Source organism: Leptidea sinapis, chromosome 33 (assembly GCF_905404315.1).
Source record: "Leptidea sinapis chromosome 33, ilLepSina1.1, whole genome shotgun sequence".
NCBI lineage: Eukaryota > Metazoa > Arthropoda > Insecta > Lepidoptera > Pieridae > Leptidea > Leptidea sinapis.
This window is the reverse complement of record NC_066297.1, coordinates 6707714-6734470: the sequence shown is the minus strand read 5'-3', so window position 1 is coordinate 6734470 and position 26757 is coordinate 6707714. Positions and strand designations below refer to the sequence as shown.

At 36.7% G+C, this 26757-nt stretch overlaps 2 protein-coding genes across 3 annotated transcripts in view; both read left to right on the top strand.

Annotated features, from left to right (window-relative positions):
- Window positions 1-10348, top strand: part of LOC126974803 (WASH complex subunit 2) — a 28425-nt gene extending 18077 nt beyond the window's left edge. For both annotated transcript variants that reach the window (XM_050822486.1, XM_050822485.1), the window contains exons 10-12: window positions 104-291; window positions 4261-4356; window positions 4515-10348. In XM_050822486.1, coding sequence (XP_050678443.1) covers window positions 104-291; window positions 4261-4356; window positions 4515-7199 — 2969 coding nt within the window. In that variant the 3' untranslated portion in view covers window positions 7200-10348. The remainder of the gene's footprint in view (window positions 1-103; window positions 292-4260; window positions 4357-4514) is intronic.
- A 2366-nt stretch (window positions 10349-12714) lies between these two features.
- On the top strand, window positions 12715-25529 carry LOC126974796 (ribosomal RNA processing protein 1 homolog). Its single transcript, XM_050822475.1, has 11 exons — window positions 12715-13020; window positions 13740-13819; window positions 14548-14697; window positions 16268-16370; window positions 17643-17734; window positions 18124-18300; window positions 18761-18846; window positions 19152-19301; window positions 19893-20056; window positions 20844-20938; window positions 23361-25529. The coding sequence occupies exons 1-11, from the start codon at window positions 12819-12821 to the stop codon at window positions 24030-24032; spliced, it is 1971 nt and encodes a 656-aa protein (XP_050678432.1). The 5' UTR covers window positions 12715-12818; the 3' UTR covers window positions 24033-25529.
- The last annotated feature ends 1228 nt before the right edge of the window (window positions 25530-26757 follow it).

Sequence of the window (26757 nt, the reverse complement as noted above, 5' to 3'; positions counted from 1 at the left end):
TTTCCTTAGATAGTCCCGCCCCTTATTACGTAGTATTTACATCGTCTTTGTATAATGGAGCTAATTTATCATAATATACTATTATAACATGAATAAATTCCAGCGACGATATTTCCAAATGAACCACCGCCTCTTGACTGTGAAGAGCAAGACAGCAATAGTGACGACGACATATTTGCAACGCTCCATAAGAAACCTTACGTGTATGAACATAAGGTTGAGGATCGCTCGAGTGTGGTAGAAGAGTTGTTCGGGAGTCTTTCGAGCGAGAAAATAGAGGATATGGTGAAGGTAAATAAAATTAATATTTGCTTGGTTTAATCTGAGTATTAGAACTCCCTTAGATTAAGGATTGGTCTCCTTGGTAGATACCGCACTACCTTAGAACATAGCGTGGCATCTTGACATTCAATGGCATCTTTCAAATATTGTAGGACGTACGAAATAAGCTTCATGTTATTTTACATTGAAATTAATAAAACACAAAATACTTACTGATGATATGTGTTCCCAGTGTCTTTCTTATTTCTTGTAATATTATTTTAACAAAGTTTTACTTAACAACCCGGCATTTTAGTTTCAATTATTAATTTATTAGCAAAGTTTAACAGATCATGTGGCATGTCAACGTCACACATTGTTCGAGACTAGCTCGAGTACGCCCATTGGGTGCGGCAACTAATAGTATTAGTTGCCGCACGTTGTGACTACAACTGCGGTATCTAGTTGGAGCGCATCAGAGACCAATCCTTGATCTGAGACTACTCATTTTAAATAGTTTAATTTTTTTTTATTCTTTAGCGTAGCGCTACAAAAGCAGCAATGGAGTTGGGTGCAAGGATATTGTCATATTAAAGAAATGAAGATCTTTTACATCATTTACACGTCTAGATAGCCTATAACAATGTGACAACGTCGGAAAAAATCGATTTCACAATCAACTTCTATTTTGAGCAATTCACGCACACTAACACAAAGTGTCATACAAATCGCTAGTGCGTATCTTGTCACGAACACTAAACTAATATTCCTTCCCTGTTTTTATCTGTTCTCTAACAGCAAGAGACTATCTAGACGTATAAATTATATAAGCTATTGGTATACATATAAAATTCTCGCGTTACAATGATAGTTGTCATGCTCCTCCGAAACAGCTTGATCGATTTTTATGAGAATTTATATTTGGTTATGTCTGAGAATTGGTTGTAATCTATTTTTATACCCCATTTTATTGCATTTCTTTTTATTAATTGAATAGAGTACTTAAAAAATTATTTAAAGATTTCCTGAAAATTAAGTAAATGTGAATGTGTGTTGTGTGTTGTGTTGGGTAATATGTGTTAATACGAATATTTGTTATTTTTTGAAGTGATAACCCTCACTTCTGGGATTAATTCACATCCGAATGGCTACAGATTCCGTGTTGGAGCAGATCCCCACTGCAGAGATCGTGTTCTTATCCTGTGATTCTGTGATCCACCACGCCGAATGGCTAGGCTCACGTACCACCGATCATGCAGGGAGATCTGTTCACGACTTCGCCTTAGCATATGGTCTGACGCAACTAGTTATTGCGCCAACGCGAATCCCAGATGTGGAAGATCATATACCTTCACTGTTGGACCTTCTGTTGACCTCACATCCGGGCGGCTACCTAGTTTCCGTTGACCCTCCTCGTCGGACCACTGCCTGATCCGGAGTACCATGCCGATCACGCGCCTAACACGGCCCCGCTCCTTAGGCTGTCGCCGCGTGTGGCTATAGATCAGCAAAGTAGGACGAGATGCGGTGCTTTTTTGCATCCTACCCGTGGAGGCAGGTCTGTTTTTCGCTGGGTAATCCAGATGCCGCTGCTGACGCTGTTGCTGATGTGGTACTGCAAGGTATGGAACTCTTCATTCCATCCTCCTCTGTCCCTATCGGTGGCAGGTCCCAACCATGGTTTGACCGCTCCTGCAAAATGGCCTCTAGCCGAAAGCAGGAGTGCTATCAGGCTTGGGTCAATGCGGTGGTATCTAAGGATGTGAATTCCAGCGAACTTAAAAACACTTCAATCATGCCTCCAGGTCCTTCAAAAGAGTTATTGCTGACGCGAAGTTGAAGCACATTGGCAGAATTGCCGAGAGACTTGCACGCCTTCCCTCGAGAACTCGTGCGTTCTGGTCGCTCGGAAAGGCTGTCCAAGGAAACTTCTGCCAGCCAGCCATTCAGCCACTGCACAGGGATGATGACTCGCTGGCCCATGACGCGAAAGAGAAATCTGGTCTCCTGGGCTCCGTCTTCGCGTCCAACTCGACTCTGGATGACCAAGGTGCGCACCACCACCGCATATTTCGCGGTGCGAGTCATACATGCCGGAGGTAAAAATCCGGCATGGCGCCGTGCTAAAGGCGCTTCTCACCTTGGACATTCACAAATCGAGCGGGCCCGATGGCATTCCCCCGATAGTGCTGCGGACATGTGCTCCGGAACTGGCGCCGGTCCTTACTCGTCTTTTCCAGCTCTCCTACTCATCAGGCGTAGTCCCAAAATTATGGAAGGCGGCTTTAGTGCACCCGATCCCTAAAAAAGGTGTACGCTCGGATCCGTCCAACTACCGGCCCATTGCCATTACATCCACTTTCTTCAAAGTAATGGAGTCGATCATCAACCGCCAGCTATTGGGAAACCTAAAGGAGCACCAGCTGATCAGCGACTGCCAGTACGGTTTCCGTCAGGGTCGCTCAGCTGCTTGAGTCGAAGGGAGAGGCGTTGGCGGTGAGTTTGGACATAGCGAAGGCCTTCGATCGGTGTAGCATAAAGGCGCTTATAGCAAAATTGCCATTCTATCGGCTTCCCGAGAAGTTGTGCAAATGGATCGCTAGATTTTGGCCGATCGGAGCATCAATGTTGTTATCAACGGTGATGCTCCGACTTAAAACCCATAAACGCCGGGGTCCCGCAAGTCTGCGTGCTATCCTCTACACTGTTTCTTCTGCATATCAATGATATGCTGCAAATCAGCAGTATTTATTGCTATGCAGTCAGCACAGGGTATGCTTGCTATACCGGCCGTGCCAACATGCCCCGGGATAGCGTCGACGAAAACCGGAACAAACTTGTGTCTGAAATCGAGACTGCTTTGCAAATGTCTCGGAATGGGGCCGACAAAATTTAGTCCAATTCAACCCCAAGAAGACACAAGTTTGTGCGTTCACCACTAAAAAGTCTCCCTTTGTCGTATTCCCTCGATTCGAGATCACTCCTCTAACTACCACAGCCTGTATTGACATACTTGGCGTTGATATATCGAGCGACGTTCAGTTCCGTGGTCCCTTGGAAGAGAAGGCCAAACTGGCCTCTAAAAAACTTGGTTTACTCAGTAAGGCGAGACAGTACTTCACTAAAAGCCACCGCCTGCAACTTTATAAGGCGCAAATTCGGCCTCACATGGAGTACTGTTCTCACCTCTGGGCGGCTGCTCCCCAGTCTGGTACTGGGGAGCAGCCGCCCTTCTTCCATTTGACCGCATACAACGAAGAGCGGTTCGAATCATCGACGATCAAGCCATCTCCGATTGGCTAGATCCTTTGGCATTGCGTAGAGATGTTGCAGAGAGAACCCCTCTGCATCTTCTACAGCATTTATCGCGGGGAGTGCTCAGAGGAGCTGTTCGGGTTGATTCCAGCGGCCGAATTCCAGCACCGGACATTACGTGCCAAGTACCAACCGCACCACTTGGACGTCTGGCATTCCACAACCGCGCGTCTCGTTAGAAGTTTCTTGCCTCGCACAGCCACTTTGTGGAACAGATACGACTTAGGGACCTTCAAGAATTAAGCATACTCCCACCTTAAAGGCCGGCAACGTATTTCTTGACACATCTGTTGCTGCGGATGTCCATGGGCAGTTGCCTCAGCTCTCCCCAGCCCGTGAGCTTCTTGCTCGTTTGCCGTCTCTTATATATATATAAATATGAATTCAAATAACAAATTGTTTAGATTCGCAAGAGCGACATCTCAAGTCAATTTCCTTATATGCAAATATTGGGGTTGAGCAGGTTATCAACTGTAAAGTAGATCCTGTAGATGAAGCCACAACCTGAGAGTTGAACAAGACATATACAAGATTTATTAACGATACGGCTCAGTGGAAGAGCACTCGCACGGAACTCGAGAGGTCGCGGGTTTGAGTCTCCCATCGTTCATAGAAATTGTTTATAACTTTTTTTTGTGTAATACAGTTAACACTAACACAGACTTTTTATAATATATTATACAGGTCAAGGTGAGAGATGAACAAATATTCAATAACAACAATGAAACGAACAGAGCAACGAATGAAATTGAAGACCACGATAAAAATGAAAACGTCAAGGTAAGAAATTTTTTATCAATAAGGGATAACATTCATATCAGATAGAGACATTTTTGAACTTATAATATTGTTGTGCAGCGGGACACTTAAATCATAAAACGTCCCCATATGTGACACTATCTTTATCCTAAGTCACTTTATTTTAATTTCCTCAACAGAAACCAGTTGGCGGCATTTCTTTGTTTGGATCTAACAAAAATTCAGATAGTATCGGAGCTGCTATTTTGAAGCGTCACCAACGTAAGTCGAGCACGGATGACGAAGACTTCACTGAAACACCGAAAGTTTGTGTTGAAGCTGATAAATCCGCACCGAAACCAAGTGCAACAGCCAAAAATATTATCGAAGATATATTCGCTAAACCAAAGACAGTTCCAGTCAAAGCAATGTTACCTAAAGTTGAACCAAATGCTAAAGAAGTCAACGTAAAAAAACCCAAAGTAGATCTGTTTAAGGATGATTTATTTGATGATTTTGAAGATCTCTTTACTAGCAAAGTACTAAGTATTAATACCACACAAAAGTCTGTGGATATTTCCAGCGGCACAACGAATAAAACTTCGAAATATAATGCAAAGAGTATGTTCGATAGTGACGACGAATTGTTTAGTGATGTAATTCCCAAAAAAGATGTTGAAAGTAGTGATATAACAAAAACTAATAAAAAAGTTAAAACAAGTGAAAATAAGGATAAAAGCATTTCTGATGATGATTCTAATGATGAATTATTTGATAGTGAAAGTAAATCAAAAAAAATACTGGAGAAAGAGTTCTCTAATATAAATGATATTTTTAATGGTAGCGATGATGATTTATTTTTTGATAAGCCTGATAAAGTTTGTCGTGAAAATAAGAAGTTGCCACCAAAAACAAGCATTTTCGATGATGAAAGTGACGATGACGGGTTCACCAGTATTACGAATACAAATAATGAAAATAAACAAAATAATGGTGCAATCAAGAAAGTTTCTACACCACTTGTAAATGTGAAAGGTGAGGCGAATGCTTGTTCTCGTATCATTGATGGTGATCCAAACAAATTTAATGAAGAAATTCCAATAAATAAAAGTCCCATACTATTTGACAGTACAGAAACAGAAGTATCAAGTAATATAGGTATTGTTAGTAAGCAATCAACAGCAGTAAATGTAGCATTAAATACAGCTACAAATGTAAAAATAGAAGAAGAAAAAAATGAATCAAAAACAGACGTAAACTCAAGACTGTTTTCCGACGTAAGTATGTCTCATAACGAAAAACAGAGTCCATCAATATTTGATGATGATGAACTCTGGCCAGAAACAGTTTTAAATGAGGAAATCGTAAAACCTGGAACAATTAACAATCAAATACTTAAGGGTAGCCTTTTCGATTCTAATACTGAAAGAAGTACCGTGCAAAGAGAAGAAAACTTAGAAATACGTCCCGAATCGGTACCACAACCGAGAACTGTTATTGAATCTATAACTCAAATATACCCCGATCTTATACCTTACCCCGACACGAAAGTAGAAATAAGAAGTGAGAAAGTGATAGAAGAAAGATCTATCCAAAATGTGGCCACGGATGTTTCGAAAAATCTAGAATATTCTGTACCAATCGTGACTGATAGCTTTACTAACATATTTGCTGATTTGCCACCTGAATTTGAAAAACCAAAAGAATCTAAAAAGAGTAAAAATGTCAATGCATTATTTGATGATGATTCTGATGATGAAGCCTTATTTTTTAAGAAAAATGATGTAAATGATGAACCGAACACAGATTATGGAAACGAAAGTTTTAGTATATTTCATGATGAACCACCAGCAATTGATGTAGATTCCACAAGTAATCTCCAATCAAACAAAACTATTGAGAGTGTGCCAGATCCATTCGAGGATATTATTTCGGAAAGTAATATATCTGAAACTCAAAAAAGCTATAAAATAAATCCAGATAAAGATATTCAATTTACTTCTCCGAATCAAAGTTTAGACAGTGAAAGTAAAAAATATTTAAATTCAGAACCATGTGAACATGTTGAAATTTTAAATACTGACGACTTCGTACGCGGAGACAAACTTAATGCAGCGAGGCATACAACGGAGGAATATAAAACAATTGGAAAGTTAAAAGCTGTTAATCTAAAAATTGATGTATCAACCCTATTGCCTGGAGCCTCTCCAAAGAAATCCATACTTAGTGAAGAAACTGATGGCTCAAAAGATCATTCGCCAGGGGAAAATATAACAGTAGGGAAATTAAAGAGTTCAGATTCAGATCTAAATATTGATGTGACAACAGCAGTAACTGAAGTTCCACAGGATAAACCCAAACTTCGTACAGAAGATTACGGATCCAATGATACCTGGAAATCAGTGAATTTCGATCAAGATTCAGGCATGCTGGACAATAAAATATCTAAGGATAGAGCAAAAATTCAGGTGAAAAGACGACCATCTACTCGAAAAGCCAGGAAAGAGGCGGTTAAAAAAGTAACTGACTTAGGCGGCAGCTTCGATTCTACGGATAACTCTAGTTCAATAGATGATTCATCTAAAATAGAGGATCTAAAAACTGCTGAACCTACAAAATCCTATGAAACTTCGTTGAATGACCCTGAAATAGAAAATCAACCGAAATCAATTACGAAAAAAGTAGTTTATATTTTAAATGATGAAGATCTATTTTCTGATGTAAAAGAAGAGAATAAAGAAAAAAATATTTTCGGTGATTCCGATGACGAACTATTTAAACCAACGAGTACGGCTAATTATAGGAACAGTGACAGCAAAAAAGTGCCCAAAGGGAAATTATTTGAATCAGACAGTGATGACGATCTGTTTAGTAGTAAGAAATAGTATCTTTCTTCGGATTGTGAGTTATGGTAAAGTAATCTTGCATGGAACATATGTGCAGTGGTGATAGCCGTAAAATACTTAAACTTCATTATTCAGTGCTGTTTTAAAGGATTATTTTCCATTTGAGTACTTGTAATGTATTTAACAGAAGTTGGTAGTATCGAATGTTACCAAGTCCAACATCTTTATTCAAATTGCTTAATTTAAAATACTTTTTTATCGTAAAACTTATTTTTACCATCAATTTAGAAAGCTGCACATTTGTTAGCTTGTCTTTTACAGGGTTAAAAAACAGTATAGTCCCCTTCCCCTCTAAGTTGTAAGCACAGATAGTGCTTCTAACAAAATTACAAAGTGCTTTAAAGTATATGGTAGTCGAATGGGTCGTATATATCCAAAATAAAACCAGCATCGATCGAAGAACCAATGAAAATAGTGCACACGACTTTTGCCAGTAGGTATCTGTTACTCAACTACTTACGATTGGAGATTATTTAAGTTAATTGTAAATATTAATTTAACTACTGTTTTTTAGTATATGAAAATTTTACATTCCATATTTTATATAAAAATATATTATTTTATTGTAATTTACGATAAAACTAAGGTTCTATTAAGCTTTAAAATCTTATTAAATTCACTCCTCCCTGTCCCAAACCAAAAAACGTCATCAATAGTATTGTGGTGTAAACTTATTTCGTTTAATTGTCGTTTAGCAATGGCCGACCCGTGTACGTTTTACTAGTGGCCTTATCAGTTTTTAAATATTTACGCGGTTGTGTGTCGTTCTCACTTACAAAAATGGTACTAGGTATAGGAAGAAATTGAGTAATCTTACATTTACAACACTACATTTACACTTACAACATTAGGGTATTTTAATGGAATAGAATAATTAAATTAAGGAGAAATGTGATCTAACACTCCTTTTTTGGAAATGTTTTTTTTCTGTATTTTGAGTTTTTTTCCCCTCTGTAACGTGATGTCTCAGGGTATGGGAATTACTGGAACAATATGATAAATTTGGATGAAGGCTAAGGGTGGCACCAAAGTTCCCGTTAATGTTAACCGTTAAGGTTATCTCTGATAATAATGTTAACGAGCGTTAGTTCACATCGACGAATTTCGATACCCCTATTTTGTTTGTACGTGGAAGGTAGCATAGACTCCTTAAGGAACGCATTAGAGCGGCGCTGCGCAGCGCTGCACTACACGGCGCTAAGCGTCATAATATTATTTCAACCATTTTGTATGGAGCATGTCGCACTACAGCGGTGCTGCAATGCGCGTCGCGGCATACTTGGCTTCGAGAAAATATTTTGACGCGCAGTGCAGCGTCGCTCAATGCGACACAGCAACATACTGTTAATTGCTAAGTTTATAGAATTTTGTCTTATAATTTAATACATTTTTATAACTAAGTAAAAATAATTTAATTATTTTATTTAGTACTTTAAATTAATTTATTTTATTTTATTCATATATATTGGATGCATACCCTCACAAACTAATTTATTTTGTATACCATAACCATTGTAAAATACTCTATTGATTGAAAAGAGTGGCTGTTGTGTTTCTTGTATGTTCTTTTCAAGAGCTCTACTTTTTCCGTACATTATGGTAGATTCAGTGATTTAAAATAAAAATATTTATAGTGACGATTGAAGCCTAATTGAATAAAGTTTAAGTATTTGGCTTTGACATCCCACTTTTTTTCTCTTCCATAATTGATTCATCTTCTGCACACAATAAAGAAATAATAACCAAATCCTCGTCACTATCGCTCATCTTGTAATGTTGCACGCACGCGAACTGTTATAGAAATGACGCGAGCTGCCGCTTACTGCAGTTGTAATGCGATAGGTACGCGACGTAATGCGACGCGCTGCGCAGCGGCGCGCGCTCTACTGCGTTTCCGCCTTTAGTATTGACAAATCAAGTATGTAGTATATATTGTAACTCTACCAGGTAGGTACCATGTCAACGTACTATAGGTATAATATGTTTTAGTGAAAATATATATACTACCCGCTTACATTATCTCTGGACCTGACATCGATGACGTCACATCGCCGCATTGTCACGGTATGCAATGCAAGCATCACTAGAGTATTGTTTGTTAATAACTAATAACCTATATTTTTTTTTCTGAATTATTGATTGATGTGTAGATGTTGTGTGATGCTGATTATAATTATAATATTGATGAAAAATCAGTGAAAGAATCTGGGTTAAGTACAAATAGTATTTTCTTTTCTGATTGAACTATATTAGCGACACAGAATAACATAAACTACAGATACATACAAACCGTACTGATGCAACAGGACGAGCGCGAGGGGTGAAAGGGGAACGGGAGGGGACTTCACGGTCCGGTGACGTCCAGAGATAATGTTGCCGTGTAGTAGATATTAATTTGTTCCGAATCAATCATAGATGCTTCTCACGACACGCCACAAATCTGGATATCATCCCCTCCATACAGATATGCGTCGTTCCTCTACAGTGCGATTTTCAAGAAACTTTCTTACACATACTTACAACCAAACATTGGACTCGCCTTGTGCAGTGTTTCCAGATCAATACGGCATAAGCACAATACAGTAATAGAATAGTACTTTAACTTCATACTAGAGCGCCCGAATCGACGCACGCACACATACACACCATTTACACAGCTGCTAAGTAATCTTGGAAAGACTAAACTATTGAGTGCATCGACGTACGCCGCCGAGACTGGTCGCTGTCCGAGTTAAATTAGCTGCGACGCGCCGTCCGCATCGTCAATATTTTTGTATGTACCAACCCTTAATACCTGCATTGTGACATAAGTACCTTCAAAAAAAAAAGCGCGTAAACTTTTCTAAAAGCCGTCAACGCTCCTGTGATTCCTATGGCGTTGCTTGAAAATGTAGGCAGCAATCATTACGTTTTATCCTCTCCATGCGTGAAAAAATTTTGGCCTTGGGTCGCTCGGAAATGACTTGTCATTATTTCTTGTTATTCAATTTGAATTCTATTTAAATGTTACAATTGTATAATATTTTTATCTTATGAAATATTAGGTGCATGTCGTTTAAGCAAAGTTTTATGTATTTTGTCTGTATTTATTACGATATTTTATTGTTAATATATGAATATTTTAATATCGTGTGACTTTTACTAAATTCTTTTAAAGCATCAATTTGGGAGCTCCATATACCACGTAGAGATGGCGAGGCATCGTGAGGTTTGTGTCGTATTCCTTTATTCGAATATTCTCATATTTTTCGAATAATATAATAGTTGCATACCTATAGTATTTGCATATCCGAATCTTTATCAATGCAATCACAAAAGATTCAACACGATTGTTTTTACAAGAATATTAAGCAAACTAAAAGTGGTTAATAACCATAACTGTTTTTGTTTGGGATTATTTATCGGCTACTTAAGTTTAGTAAAACGATGAGTCAACATAAAATAGTTGGTACAGTAACAAAGGGTTAACTACAGTCCGTTCACAATTATTCTACCTCTGACTTAAGATAATTTAACGTCTTACGGCCGTTTCCAATAACCTAACTATCCTTAGTTTAACTAACTAGAGGTAGATAAATCTATCCTTTAACGCTTACTTACATTTCAATAAACTATTGACAGATAGCATTGGGCTATAACTATATTGGACATAACTATGGATAGATAAGATCTTGTCATTAAACGGTGACAGCAACGTGTGCGTAAGTTAAACTAAGGGTAGATAGGTTATTGAAACTTACGAGTAGATTCGTCTCGATTTTATTTTATACGTACAAAAAACAACATCTCAAGTATTAGTACATTTTTTTGTCCTTATTACAAGGCATAACAAAAGACAAATTAATGACAAGTTAGTTTTATTTTTATGGTGGCACATTGTAAGTCTCACTATAAAAGTATGCATATCTTCTGAGGTCCCATGCATTAACTTTAACATTGAAAACGGCCGTAAATTGAAACTTCTTGCTGTTAGACCACGCATTAAACTGCAGGTTTATTACTTTAGTATCTTAGAATATTTACATTTTAGTACCTTTGCATGACAGCTACGTTTTAGACTCTCGATAGGTCAGTCACTTTATTTTAGTGTGCGTACGTTTGTTGAAAATAGAGATTTAGCTGTTCGCCGATATTTTTTTGTTCTGAACGCTACATCTTCTTTGATGTGGTTCATTCAGTTTTATACCTAGCCGAAGTGATACGCATATTGACAATGTCATAATATTGTCAAGTAGCGTTCCAATCGGCGCAGAAGGCAACGCTTGTAACCAAAAGCTCGACTCATTTTGTGTCACGGCCAAAAGATGAGCACGCTCTGTTCTATCAGCACATGTCATCAAAAGACTTATAAAGAAGTGCGTCCCATGCTTTTTGACAATTGACCTTTCCACATCGGCGCTCTCCGCCGCAAAATGTTCGCCTTAGATCGGCATGCGTTCGACGCTCGTGCAGCGTTCTCCCCGTGCGTATTATTTTACGTGTAGTAATAAAATGCTTAAAACTCGGGTGATTTGAGTGACTGTCACTGAAAGCTATTGAAACAAGCTATAAGACCATGCATAAATTATTCATATTGTGTTTTTATTTTATTTCACACAGACTTTTCATTCGACAATAAGTGTAAAAATAGGTATATTTTAGAATAAATTATTATTTTCAATGGTAATTACTTGTTTTATTTACTTACTTTTATGTTTTTGTAATAAACATTTTATGTTCATTATAAAATAAAAACCAAAATCTCCACAAAGAACAATCTTCGTGCAAAGTCTTGATAACGACCGCTCGCTGCGCCGCCCGGGAAAAAGGGAACACAAAAATGCTATGTCCGTAAAGCTATGACGTCGAATATTGGTGGCCTTGAATCGTAACGGATTGAAATGTGTATAGGACTTCACTCGTTCATAATTGCATAGGAAAATAAACCAAACCGTGTACAAACACGTAATTAAGGTGAAAACTGGGTGAGGTAAAAGAGTGCCGTGCGGCACTGCCGAACTCTTGTGTGTTTGTAATTTCAAGTGCCTGCGGGCACTGTCCGATGTGGAAAGGTATAGCCGTGTTAGCTTCAATAGACATGTCGAGATACGACGAGAAAATGTGTAGAAGAGATTATTTACTCGTGGTGCACATCCTAGCCCGGCTGGAAAATTTTGAATATTTGCAATATTTATTGCAAATATTCAAAATTTTCCAAGCCAAGTATAGTTAGCTTCGTTCAAATACGCAATCTCTGAGTTACCTGGTACATGAATTACAATAATTATGGTATCCAATGGCTGCGCACTATGAACTGATAAACACCAAACTGTATGGTAAAGTGGCTTGAGACCATGCACGATCTGTAGATGTTATTATTATAATCAAAGCGAATTTAAAATGTAAGTCCTCTGGGATGTTGAAATCGGCACATATTTATCAGTCACAGCCTATCAAGTGTCATTGTGAGAAAAATAAATGTTGACATTTGACATTAAACAAGTAAAAAATCTGAAATCTCAAATCTGAATACGACGCAAATCGCAGTACTGAATACGCATGCTCTTTTTGGTGTTTATCGTTAATATAATTACACAAATTGAATTGTGAAAAATAAAAATGAAATCTGTTGATAAAAAGAACATAAAGCAACAAAAGCTAAAAAAGAAACCGATGGTAAAACCAAAAAAGGAGAAAGTCTTGGTGGTAGCACAAGAGTTTAAGTTTGCATTGCTACTTTCTGGTAATGATAAAAAAACCCGTGACCGTGTGCTTAAATCACTGAAGAAATGGTTAACTAATTGTTTCGACAAGAATTACGGTGAGTTATGGTGTTAAAAGTGTGTATGATTTCTTACGTCGCACATTGGAATAACCTCAAAAGTGCTATTTTGTTATTGTCAACATAACCTTAATTATATTTTACGTTGGTGAACTAAGATAATAGAAACACCTTTAACAAATTTTTATTACCTATCACCCTCACCTGGTTGTGTGGTATTCTTCCACAGTGGGATTTAGGATCTACCACATTGTATCAAAGTTTGGTATGAACTTGCTTTTCCTGTGGTCTCATAATAATATGATATTGGTTCCTTAAAAGGCTGGTTAAGAGTTATAGAGTGTAGTCACTGATGGAGGCAGATCTTAGGATGTATCACTGTGCCAGCATCCTTATCAACAATAAACTTGATTCTCAGTCATGAGGGAATTACCACAGAGATAGTTGGAGAGTGTATGCCTTCTTATAGAAATAGAAGAAAAAAGGAATAATACTTTATTATCTGCAGGCCCACTCAATATTCCATAAAAGGCACATGTATACATTGATTACAGACTTGATGATGATTACTGACAGATGTGGCACTCAAACCCTTGGGAACCATCCAAGTGCTCTTTCCAACTGAGCCAACCATAGAGTATGCATGGGTTATAAATATTTTTTCCTTAGTTTATGGCAAGGTCAATAGTTACAAATATACATACAGTTGATCTTTTGTGTTTAAATTTGTTATAAAATTAAGTTTTTATTAATTACAGCTTTTAAAGAGGATGACTTCATTAGAGTCTGGAAAGGTTTGTTTTACGCAATGTGGATGTCTGATAAACCATTAGTGCAGGTAAGAAAGAAATAAAAATTTTTTTAGATATACAAAAATTACATAGTAATAATGTTTGACAATATTAATTACTAATTTAATACTTACTTACCAGTGGGAGGCTACTTTGTAAAGGATGGAATTACTGGGCAAATGAGACTTAACATCTTATGTCTCAAGGTGACGAGCACAATCGTAGTGCCTCTCAGTTTCACTTTAGATTTAATGGATAGTATGCTCTCGAAAATTTGAATGAAGATTTGGTCTCCTCTGAGCTCTACTAGATACCGCAGGTGTAGTCACAAAGTGCGGCAACTAAAATTCCGGCTTGTGTAGTAAAACATAGTAAAAATAATACTATAAGAAAGACACTGGGATCACATATTATAAGTATTTTGTATTTAATTAATTTCAATGAAAATAACATGAAGCGTATGTTACAAAATTTGAAAGATGCCATTGAGTGTCAAGATGTACACACAAGCATCTAATATTTGCCGTAATAAAAGACCTATTGTTCTTAGGTAGTGTGGTATCTAGTTGGAGCGCAGCAGAGACCAATCCTTGATCTAAGGATGCACATTTATGAATAATGTCGTTTTATGTTGTTTATTTGCATATACTACACACGGCAGATTGTAAGCACCTATAATTATAATGTAACACCAATGTACCCACATAATCTTTGCAAATAAATGACTTGATTGGATTTGAAGCTAAATGTATAATTCTGTTCATATTTATTTCAGGAAGACTTATGTGAAAGTATTGCTAATACTTTAGACCTGTTCCCAAATGACCAATTCAAATATGCAGTGCTGATGACAAAAGCGGGATTCAAGGTGCTGGCTCTGGAGTGGTATGGGTTAGATCAACACCGCTATGATAAGTTCCTGATGGTAAATATATGGATTTCTTTAATTACTTATAATATATATTAACCTTTCCGCATCTGGCACTGGTAATTCAAAAAACAATGAGAGTGGCTGTGCCGCGGGGCACTCTTTTACCTCATCCAGTTTTCACCCTTATTAGGTGTACAAGATGGTTTATTTGCCTACGCAGTTATGAACGAGTGAAGTCCAATACACATTTCGATCCGATACGATTCAAGGCCACCAATATTCGACGTCATAGCTTTACGGACAAAGCACTTATGTGTTCACTTGTTCCCGGGCGGCGCAGCGAGCGGTCGTTATCAAGACTTTGCACGAAGATTGTTCTTTGTGGAGAGTTTGGCTTAATTTTTATAATGAACATATAATGTTCATTACAAAAACATAAAAGGAAATAAATAAAACAAGTAATTAACAATAATAACAATATTTATTTAAAAATATACCTATTTTTACACTTATTGTCGAATGAAAAAACTGTGTGAAATAAAAAACAAAGACAATATGAATAATTTATATATGGTCTTATAGCTTGTTAGAATAGCTTTCAGCGACAGTCACTGAAATCACCCTAGTTATAAGCATTTTATAACTACACGTTAAATAATACGCACGGGTAAAACGCTGCGCAAACGCCGAACACTTGCCGATCTAAGGTGTACATCGAGCGGCGGAGCGCGCCGATCCGGAAAGGTTAAAAAGGGACGCCGACAACAAAAAGGAATTAATATAGTACACAAAACAAAATGTAGAAAAAACTGACTTCAAAAATTATAAAGTATAAAATAACTAAATAGAGATTTAATTTAATACACAGTTTTTTCAAACTTAATACCTTTAATATTAATAAAATACTTTTATAATTTGTATGATATAATACCTATTGATAGGGTTTAAGTTGGTGCCAAGTAATATTCAATAATCATTTTAAGTAGTAGGGAACGGAAAAAAGGAATCGAATCCGAAAATATGATGTTCTAACTCTACTTCATGTTCTTGTGAGACAGTGAAATATTGTGAAGAACGTTTGTTAGCTAGAAATGGCTGGACCAATATCGACGGGACATTTTTTTGGCTGATGACTGATGTAATAATAATAATAAACTTTATTGGCAACGTAATTACACTGCTAAAATAGGTCATAGTTTATAAAATAATAACTTTAACAAACAAGTAATTTTAACATAAAATATTAGATTAAAACTATAAGTTAACCAAAATTATAAACTTAAACTATAAAAACCACTAAAAAATAATTAAAACAGACCTTATAAGGAGTAACTTAGGCTACTTTTATTTTAGAAAAATTAAGTAATGTTGCAATGTCCAAGAAACGGTCTAACTCTAAAAATAATTTATATGGCAAAACACGTTTGCCGGGTCAGCTAATAATAATATATAATCAACCTAAATGAAAACTCCTAAAAAGCCAGACACAAACTAAAATTACATCATCCACAAAAACATGAATGTTCATAATTTTTTTTAAATGAGAACTACTAGTCCAAACTATATGGAGTTTTCATCAAAAAAAAACATTTAATCGTAGCTCTAAATATTTTTCTTTTTCCAGCTCGTCCGTCGGTACTTGCGTGGCAGTTTCAGATGTTTGCAGCGCATGGAGTGGGATGTGGACAGCTGCAAGCTATATGCCGATATGTTGTCCAATGATGACGGTCTGTTAATGTTTTTATTTATAAGCTTGATTCTGACCTGTAACGGAATGCCCTTAAGTTCTCTAATACTGTATATTGCTGCCCCATCATCAACTCGTGAATGGGTGCTGCTTTTGGCTCCAGGTCGACCTGTAATAATTAATAAATCATTGTAGTTGTTGGGTGCGATTACTAATTATTATGACAGTAATCACAACCTTGATGCATCCTTACACAAACACACAAATATATGATAAATTATATTTATTTATAAAGTTTAATATGAAATATTTGATATTATTTAAACTCAATAAATTTATTGGATGCTGCACTTTTCTAATACTTAGTTATGTATATTACAGCCATTGTAAAGTACTCTATTTGATTGAAAAGAGTGGCATTTGAGTTTCTTGTATGTTCTTCTCAGAGCTCTACTTTTTCCGACTTTAAAATAGGTTCAAAACTACTAATATTATAAATGTGAAAGTTTGTATGTCTGGATGTATGTTTGAACTTCTTTAACGCAAAATCTACTGAATAGATTTTGATGAAACTTTACAATAATATAGCTTACACATGAAGCTACAACAGCGATCATAAAAAAATCTACTTCTTGTATCTAGTATGATACAAACGACTAGTTAGATCTACAGTTCTGGGATTAACTACACAATTTAAACTAAAAACAAATTTATGAACGATGCGGGACTTGAACCCGCGACCTTTCGCTTTCCGTGCGAGCGTTCTTTCCAACTGAGCCAACCGTTCGAGTGCCGTATCGTTGATAAAATCTTGTATGCGTGTTCAACTCTCAGGTTGTGGCTTCATCTACAGGATCTACTTTACAGCAGATAACCTGCTTAATCTTCAAAATGCAAATATTGGGGATATATGCATTTTGAAGACTTGAGATGTCGCTCTTGACTGGACACTTACAAATCTGTACCAGATTTGCAAGTGTCCTGTGTCTTATGTCCTGAAAAAATCACACAAGGAAGTTCATGGAAGAAAGTTCCTTGAAAACCGAACTGTGGAGGAGGCTTGATGTTAATGAATGAATTAGGCGCGTGGCGTACTCGCATTATGCGTTCAATATTTTACCCCCCGCGCACACATGTGGAAGACAAGGAAGGATATAGGCATTAGAGATAGGCGCGAAAGAGACAGGAAGCATTGTGCGTAGTCATCGCGTCTATCTAATAAAAACGGCCTAATCATTTGATGTTGATGTCGTTGAGTTTGCTATGTATCACTCAGCAGAACCTAACACTTACTAACAACTATTATTTTCAGGGCTACTCTCAAGAAAAACCCCGCACTACGCGAGGAATGCAAGTTCATTAATACAACATCTAACAGAGTGTTATCTAGAAGAGTTGTCTAAGGTAGGTAGATTTTACATTTTTTTTAATGACAATGACGTGACGAGCAGGTCGTTCAGGATTCTTGAAAAACCCAAAAGTTCTGAGTAGCACTGCAATTGTGATCGTCGCGTTTAGACCGAAGATGTTATGTCTCATTTGCCCAGTAATTTCTCTAACCCAAATAAACGAAACACAGTAAACGAAATAATACATTACGGTAGAAAGAGGCGTCATTGTGGTACCCATAATCTAGCGGGCATCCTGTGCCAAGAAGCCTCCCACTGATAACGGCCCTTAGTTGCCATCCCTATTATTTTTATGCTCAGGGGATAAGGGATACCCGGAGATTAATTGCTAAAATCTAGATATTCCAATGTTCAATTGAATCTTCAGTTCAATTCAATTTCCAGGTATCCAAAGGCAAGATCCCCGAGGAGAGCCTTGTGGAACTCTTGGAGCCGTTCCTCCTCCAAGTCTGTGGCGACAACCTGACTCTGAGCATCTCGTCAAGGCAGCTCCTCAATGATCTCATGAAACAGAGTGAGCCAGGCTTGAAGTACACAAGTGCTTTTGAAGCTTGGAGACAGGTATGACTCAGTTAAAAGCAATGTCAATGAAACAAGTTTCCATGTACCAGAGAGTCGAAATCGATAGACGAGACGTCTGTCTTCTACCTCGAGAATGTATCTCGGCGAGCGTTCCGAAAAGAGCAGTTTGACCTAATTCCTGCCGCCGAATTCCTTCCCATAAATACGCCACAAACTTGGATATCTCCCCCATCATCTGAATGCCAGAAGCCAAGCTATGGAATGAACTTTCTTGAAGAAAAGGCGCGATAACGCGGTTTTATAAAAGTCTAGCAAGCCCAGTTCTATGATTCCTGTGGTGTTGCAGGAGAATATGGGCGGCGGTGGTCACATAACATCAGGTAACATGTAGGCTCGTTTGTCCTCCTCTTGATTGGAGTACTTAACTATTCATATAGCGACGCTATATAGTCTGACCCTAAAATTTTCACTAACTTTCAACCCACAAATTTTATTCTAGATGGGTTGTCCGGCCGGTGGACCCGAAGCTCTGGAATTGCAGTCGGACGATGAGAATGGTGAAGATGAAGTTGAAGTTGAGAATATGTATGTTTGAATATTGTGATCTATTTATCCTAGTTGGGGGGCATCCATTAATTACGTGAGGCATTTTTCTAGCCCCCTTTTTCCCTTGCTGAGATATCATATGATTTTCCTCAACCCCCTCCCCCATCCCGAATCTAACGCGGTATTCTTCAAAGTGTATGTTTTGTCTGTAAAAAAGAAAAAAAAATACAACTTATCAATAATATGCACTACTATTAAATAAATAAATACAATAGTCCTTTATGCTTTTTTGTAAACAAGTCTATTTGGATGTTGCTGGACACATCGATGAATGATGACTTCAGGTCGACGGCGCTGGATCCCCGGGCTGGTCACGTGGACGTGGTGCTCACGCCACTGCCGGTACCAGCGCGGCTTCTGGCCGCCAGGATCAAGGAGCTGATGAGCAGCGCCTCATCCAGTTCATACAAGCGGGCGCGCCAGTGCCTCCAACGGTGAGTAACAGCTTCTTGCTCAAATTATAGGTTTAAAGTCAAAGTCAAATAAACTTTAATTAATTAGGCTTAAACTAAGCGCTTTTGACTACAACAAATATTTCTTTTAAATTACTGAATTTACGAAATGTTCGTATAAAGTTAAATTTATTACTTTAGTGTGCGTGACAAGATATGTCTTACACTCGCGATTTTTATGTCATTTTGTGTTAGTGTTCATTGCATAGCATTGTTCAAAATAGGGGTAAATTGTCAACCTCAATTTTTTTTCGAGGTTTTTTTCACAGCTGTCACAGTCTAACTAGACGTAAAAATGATCTAAGGTACTATTCCACCTTCCCATGACACGCCACAAATTAGAATATCATCCCCACTACTGGATGTGTGGCGTGCGCAAAGCTGTGGAATGAGTTTCGTTGTGCGGTGTTTCCGGGACGATGCGACATGTACACCTTCCTTAAAGTTGGCAACGCTCCTGTGAGATTCGTCTAGTCTTGCAAGAGAATGTGGGCGGCGGTGATTACTTAACATCAGGAGACCCGTACGCTCGTTTGTCCTTCTTTTCCATAAAAAAATATATTATTCCAACAGATTCGAGGATCTGTCCCGCGACAAGTACCCCCTCGCAGTGAGGACTTGGGATGCCGAAGGTGTGGAGTCGCCACTGCGAGCCAAAGATAAGCTGGAAGCAATACAGTCGCTCAACACCCTGGAGAAGAAACTGGTCGTGGACTCAGATGAGCTGGCGATGAGAGGTACCAATATCATGAACGATATATTAATAAATTAACCCCCGGTTATTTATTACAAAAAAACCTGTGTGTCTCGGGACGCCGGACAGAAGTGACAACTTAAACTAATGTAAGTTGAGCTATTTAATATTGAAATTGTTTAAATTGAGAAAAGCATAGGTTACTATTAAATTGTATGTATATTAATATGATTATATAAGGAACGGTTATTCATAAAATCTTTAAATATATTTTATTCTTAGTTACAATTCTTGAATATTGTGTATGTACATTATTAGTATCATTATTTAATCCTATAATAGTAACAATTGGTTAGAGTGAGAGGGGCGGAGCCTGTCTACCGCTGTCGTATGCGTGAGAGAAAGGGAAGCCAGACAGACTGGCGTCGTAACGCGTTACGTTACGAAGCGGTTCGGGTGAACCATAAGTGCCATAAGAAGTTATCACTTCAAGATCGGGATCTGTAGAATAGTGAAAGGGTCGTAACTGAGCAATCATTTCTTTTACTGGAATAAAAACAAATATTAACAATCTCCATAAATATTATCTTACCCTTTAAGATTCTCCTGTCAGTGTCAAAATCAAAATTTGTACCCAACCCGCTTTATATGCTATCATTGTTTAATGACAAGATCTTATCTTTCTATAGTTATGTCGATAGGTTCTTGAAATGTAAGTAAGCGTAAAAGTATAGATTTGTCTACCTCTAGTAAGTTAAACTAAGGATAGATAGGTTATTGAAAACGGCTGTTAGTTTATATGATGTTAAATTTCTATTTTTTAATTAAAGGTCTTCGCCGCAAACACAGGAAACGTTTGCTTGCTAAGAGTAGAGCCGGGTTGAGTATCGTGGAGGATCTACAGACAGACACAAAAACAGATAGTGTAAGTATTTATCATCAAGAAGGTATTTTATAAAAAAAAAAAACAAGTCTTGCAACTTGTTCTTATACTATACAAAGTTGTGAGATCCATGTAATACCAATTCGGTTTATATAGAGTTCTTAATTTTTAACTTATTAAGAGTTCTTCTGTATTAAGTTATAAAGTATTTAACTAAACTAACAACATGTTATAGTGACCATATCAATATTAAAAATATTTTATGTTTTATATAAATAGATTAACTTGGCCATCGCATGAAAATACAATGTTTCTTTTCTATTTTATTTTTATTAAAAACACAGTGTATCTCACAAGCAATACATCTTAATATATATAAATATCGAGACACATTGTTTGTCCGCGATGGACTCCTAAACTAATGCACGGATTTAAATGGGGGATCACTTCATGGAGTGCAGTTTAGTCCAACTTGAGAGATAGGATACTTTTTATTTCGATTTGGGACCAATAATTAATTATTTTTATTTCCAATATTTGTTTTGAATGGACATATTTTCTGTGAGAGAATTTATTGACGCACGGTTTGACAGTTCTGCTGTGAAACAATTTCATTATAACAACAGGGAGCATATTTTACGAAATAATTCTTGATGTTATGAAAAATTATTGACAAATACATAAAAAGCAGTATTTTATTTATTATGTACAGTACAACGTCTGTCGGGTCAGCTAGTAATATTATAATATTAAATTAGATTGTTTAGTGCACAACGAAGTAATAGAGGGTCGAAAATGGCCTGAAGTGCATTGAGAAAATGATGATACGGCCGTGCCCCCAGATTAAGTCGTAACAGTAGAAGTAACATCATGTTGATTGATAATGTTTTAGTGGACTATCACTACATATTGAAGGATTGGCTAATAGACTTACTTCTGCAGCATACACGGTTAAAAAGATTAGACAGTTAACTGACATAGATATATGGCCCTTAGTTTACTTTAGTTATTTCCATAGTATATTATTCCTATGGTATTTATCTATGGGGCAATGCAGCCGATATTATCACAATCTTTGTGCTGCAGAAGAGGGCTATTCACGCTGTTTTTAACCAAGGTCCTAAAGAATCATTGAGAGTAAAATTTAAAGAAATATATTCTGTTATATTATGTTGCGTCTCAATATATTCTTGATAATGTTATGTATGTACATAGGCACATTAGTGAATTTGATTGAAACTGCGACAGTTAAAATGTTAATACGAGGAAGAAACATAAACTTGTTATGCCTACTACTCGGTTAAGTCGAGTTAGTAAGTCATTTATTGGGCGATTTATATTCTTTTACATGTTGTAATACCAGAAAATGTACAAAACAAATTACGAAATTTAAAAGAATAGTTAAAAACGTTTGTGTGGTAAAGGTTATAACATAAATGACTCTCTTAATGATACCACGGATTGGTAATGGAGCGACCTCCCTCAGGCTATTAAATAATAAACATTACATTATTATTACGATATTTTTATGAAAAAAAAAGAAGCCTGCTGCAGTTTCTTGCACCCGTTCTTCTCAGGTCTGAAGCATACTTGAATGGGTGGTAGTTTCTGACTGTCAATAAGATATATCATATGCTATTTTGAATAAAAATATTTGAATTTAACTAGTATACAATGTTCAAGCAATAATTAAAGAAAATGCAAATAGGTGATGACTTTATAAAATAGTATATGTTATAGTTGTTCCGTAATAAACGCCTAAGTAAATGCAAGATCTGTTTATTAACTTTAATATCAAGATTTTGTTTTTTATTTGCATTTCGTCATAAATTAAAAAAATAGGAAAACGTTTTTCTTTCACCTTCTTACACAATTAATTTTAGCCTTAATATTATTTTTCGTGATTAGATCATTAATCAGGTTAGATTGTCCTGAGATATAGACTTCATCTAACCCTCCGTTTTTTGCTATTTAATTCTCTGTGCCTTTTTCCATTTCTTGGATACATTTCTGTAATGTTTGTTCTACATTATCTTTTTATCATTATATATTACCGGGGTTAATCAAACCAGATATATTTTACCTAGGTATGTAAATGTGTATGGCAAAAGGACGTGGGAATACATGCTACCTAACATATTAAATAACTTACCTGAAGACCTATTCGTGAAAATACGCATAAGAAAAATTCGTGTAAATACGCATTTAAAAATATGCAGTATACACTAAGAGAAAATGGGGATGTAATAGGTATTTTTTTTCATCTTTTGTCATTTAACATTATACCTTCTTATGTATAAAAATAAAATATTGATATAAATACTTCTTAAGTACAGTCGTTGTGAGCGAAGTGATGCATTTGCACCACGCAAAAACCTGCACAGGTTTCTGTGGCGCATTTTAGACTTAAGTTTTCATTGTACTCTTTTTTTAAATATGAATAATAAAAAAAAATGTGTTTCAGAATACGGAAGTGAAGAAGAAACGCAAACGTGCCAAAAAACGTAAAGGAGACAGTGAAAAAGTTGATGTCGTTGTTAAAAAGCCTAAAATTAATGTTAAACAAAATAACACGGAAAAGAAAGAAGTCAATTCTAAAATGAAAAGAATTGAACCAACAGTAGAGAAAACTTCCAAAACTGATGATAGAAAAACAAAATGTGATAAATCGAAGAAAATTAGTTCTGTAATAGTGGGAAAAAATAAACAAACAAAAAGTGTTGTCAATAATAACACAGAAACAATTAAAAAAGATAAAATAGTTAAAGAAAGAAATAGTGTCAGTGACAAATCAAAAGTAGTTGATAAAGATAAAAGTAAAGATAATAGCACTAAAAGCGAAATGGTTAAGAAAGATACTTTAAGAAAAGTAAATAAGTGTATTACTAAGAATGTTGGGGGGAAAGTTAAAAATTATCAGAAAAAGCTTACTGATAGTATGAGTACACCAAAAAAGGTGAAATTTGTACTGAAGAATAATTGTATGCAGGGAACTGGAGATTATTACAAGAGTGTTCGACAGAGTCCGAACATACCTTACGACGGCACCAAGATTCCGTCAAAAACTAATCTAAAACCGTCGACGCCTTCACCTATAAATCCGTTCTTTAAGAAAAAGTTGAGAGTTAGAAGTTAGTGATTTGTGTTTTGTTAGTAAATGACAACAGTTAAGTTTCTGTTTCAAGTAATTATGATTTATCTGTTTATACATAATGTCTTATCTCACTCGAAATAATATTTTATCAATTTGGATAGTTTACATCAGGCTGTAACCGTAAAGTGTGATCAGGCGATTATTCAGTAACTGTTACAGATACCAAAAAAATTTGAACTGATATTGAAAGCATGTTACCTAATTAGTAAAATTACATAAATAATTTTGTAAAAATCAAATGAGAAGTATCCAAAATTTTTATATTAAACACTCCCATTATTCCTAACATTTGGTATGAGATTAGTAGAAAGGTGTTCGCTTCCTTATTTAAAAAGTTATTTTAGCCTTGTACTGATATTAAAGGAAACCATTTATTAGCCTAACAAAGTAATAAAACTATCATTTTATTTTATTATATTTATTTCTTTGTAAGTACAAAATTTTGTATTCGAAGATACGTCCTTATTGTGCGATACAATGACCTTTCTACTAATCACAAACACACAAAAAATCATCAAAATCGGTCCAGCCGCTGAGGAGTTGGTTCAATTGTGAATCTAAACCATCCTCGAATCCACTTGAACACACCCAAAATCGGTCCAACCGTTTAGGTGGAGTTCACTGTCAACACACGTACATAAGAATTATATGCATATAAATAAAGTTAATATCCGAGTAGCATGTTATGCACACCGTAACAAAGCGACGATGTGACGTCATCGATGTCAGGTCCAGAGATAATGAAATTGGGTATTATTTTATTGGATCGCTTTGCAAAATACATTTATCACATGCAGTATTAGAACTTGAAAGAAAACTCTAAATATGCAAGATTTAAATACGGTCGCGAAACAGAAAATCTATCAATATATTCTAACCTATGTCGATGTTTAGGTCCCGATAGAGATCGCTGTATCGAATGTACCAAGGTGCGTGCAACCCCAGTTCAATGATATGGTATGGTATAATCGGGCTAATTTCCGCCACTCGACGCCTGCGCGTCTAATTTACGTGTGCGGGAATAAATATATTCCTCCAGAAACCGCAGCAACCTCCTCTCCTTCCTAATACTTCTGGGAGTTTGTTTGGGGTACCAAGATTGTTGCTACACCTGGACAATGAGTTCAATGACCTAAAATCTTTCCACTTCGTGACCGGATTATAGCAAATGGCAAGCATTTAAATTATTAAAAAGTCAGCTCATCAACTGCCTGATTAGTGATTTTATATTTATTATTTATTTAAGAAACATATCTTTCTTACTGAATAGTTAATTTTATTGTAACATAGTAAGGTTACACGTTAGAAAGAATTTTATTGGTCAATCACTGTAATATTCGTTCGCGACTGTAGCAGCGAGATAGGCGACCAATAGGGCGTTGACCAAAACACTTTCTACCGCGCGACCGATCCCGAGTTTGAAATGAAGTTATGTTGTAATTAATGAAGTTACGTTTAATAAATAGTGTTTTACTCACATACATGATGTTTTATTTTTCAACAAATAAATATGAAGATGGTATAATTAGCGAATACATTATCAAGGTAAGTGAAATAATAATTTGTTATTTTTAATTTGGTATCCTTCATTTCTGGGAGTAATTAAATTTGTGACCATTTTTTTTTCAGATTGTTTAGTAACAAATTCTTTAGATTTACAAGAGTGACATCTCAAGTCAATTTCCTAATATGCATTTATTGGGGTTGAGCAGGTTATCAATTGTAAAGTAGATGGAACCACAACCTGTATGTTGAACAAGATTTACCAAACATGAGTTGTTCGAATGGATGGCTCCATTTTGATACTTACACAAATTTTAAGCAAAATAATATAAAAAAATTATTATCTCTTAAATCAGTTATTTTTAGTCGCATTGGAATTTATAAAGACAATTTATATATTATACATATCTATTTTTCTAAAATATCACCGCGAGTTTTTGTTCTGTAATAAAAAACTGCAATGAAAATCCAAGTAATAGATTTTCTATAAATAACTAATTACGAGTAGTATCTCGGTCCGTTATTGCAGGTCATATCACTAATAGCATTCCATCAGATATCGCATGTTTAGTCGGTCGCGTTAGTTTATATGAACGCCCAGAGATGTCGGTACTACATCGTTAGCTCAATATTACGACGCGCTATTAGAATTTATTGCATACTAGTGACGCTTGCCAGTATCGTTTCGAGGAATACTAGAATTACCTCAACTGCAGATGTTGGACGCCCTGGGCATGTAGATCTGCATCGATCGTCAGCCCACCCGTGTGTTCACCTTTTACAAGCCGCCGCAAAATCGAATTGCAGTGGCTTGATGACCACACCTTGCTGGACTTGCTGCTGCCCACGATCCTTGCGGGGCGACTTCAATGCGAAACACACGGCGTGGAACTCCAACATTGTGAGCCCGGATGGCAGACGCCTCCTGGACGATGCAGACCGCCACGGCTACGAGGTGCTAGGACCCACATGCCGGACGTCATCGGCATAGCCGTCACGCGCGGATTAGCCGCCGCACCGTCGCTAGACGTCCTGGATGACCACCTCATCTCCGACCACCAAGCAGTCCTCTTGACACTGAAGACAACCCCGATGACAACATCGCTGCCTTCTCCGAAGCATCGCCAGGACTGGCGAATCTTCGCCGAACACATGGCTGAACATTCGCCGTCCTTTAGAGTAGAGAGCCCTGCAGACGTCGATC

Excerpts from the sequence above, each read along its gene's own strand:
- LOC126974796 (XM_050822475.1), top strand. The coding sequence starts at position 12,819 with ATGAAATCTGTTGATAAAAAGAACATAAAGCAACAAAAGCTAAAAAAG. Across the intron at positions 16,371-17,642 it reads TATGTTGTCCAATGATGACG|GGCTACTCTCAAGAAAAACC; the intron begins GTCTGTTAATGT and ends TATTATTTTCAG. Across the intron at positions 18,301-18,760 it reads CTTTTGAAGCTTGGAGACAG|ATGGGTTGTCCGGCCGGTGG; the intron begins GTATGACTCAGT and ends ATTTTATTCTAG.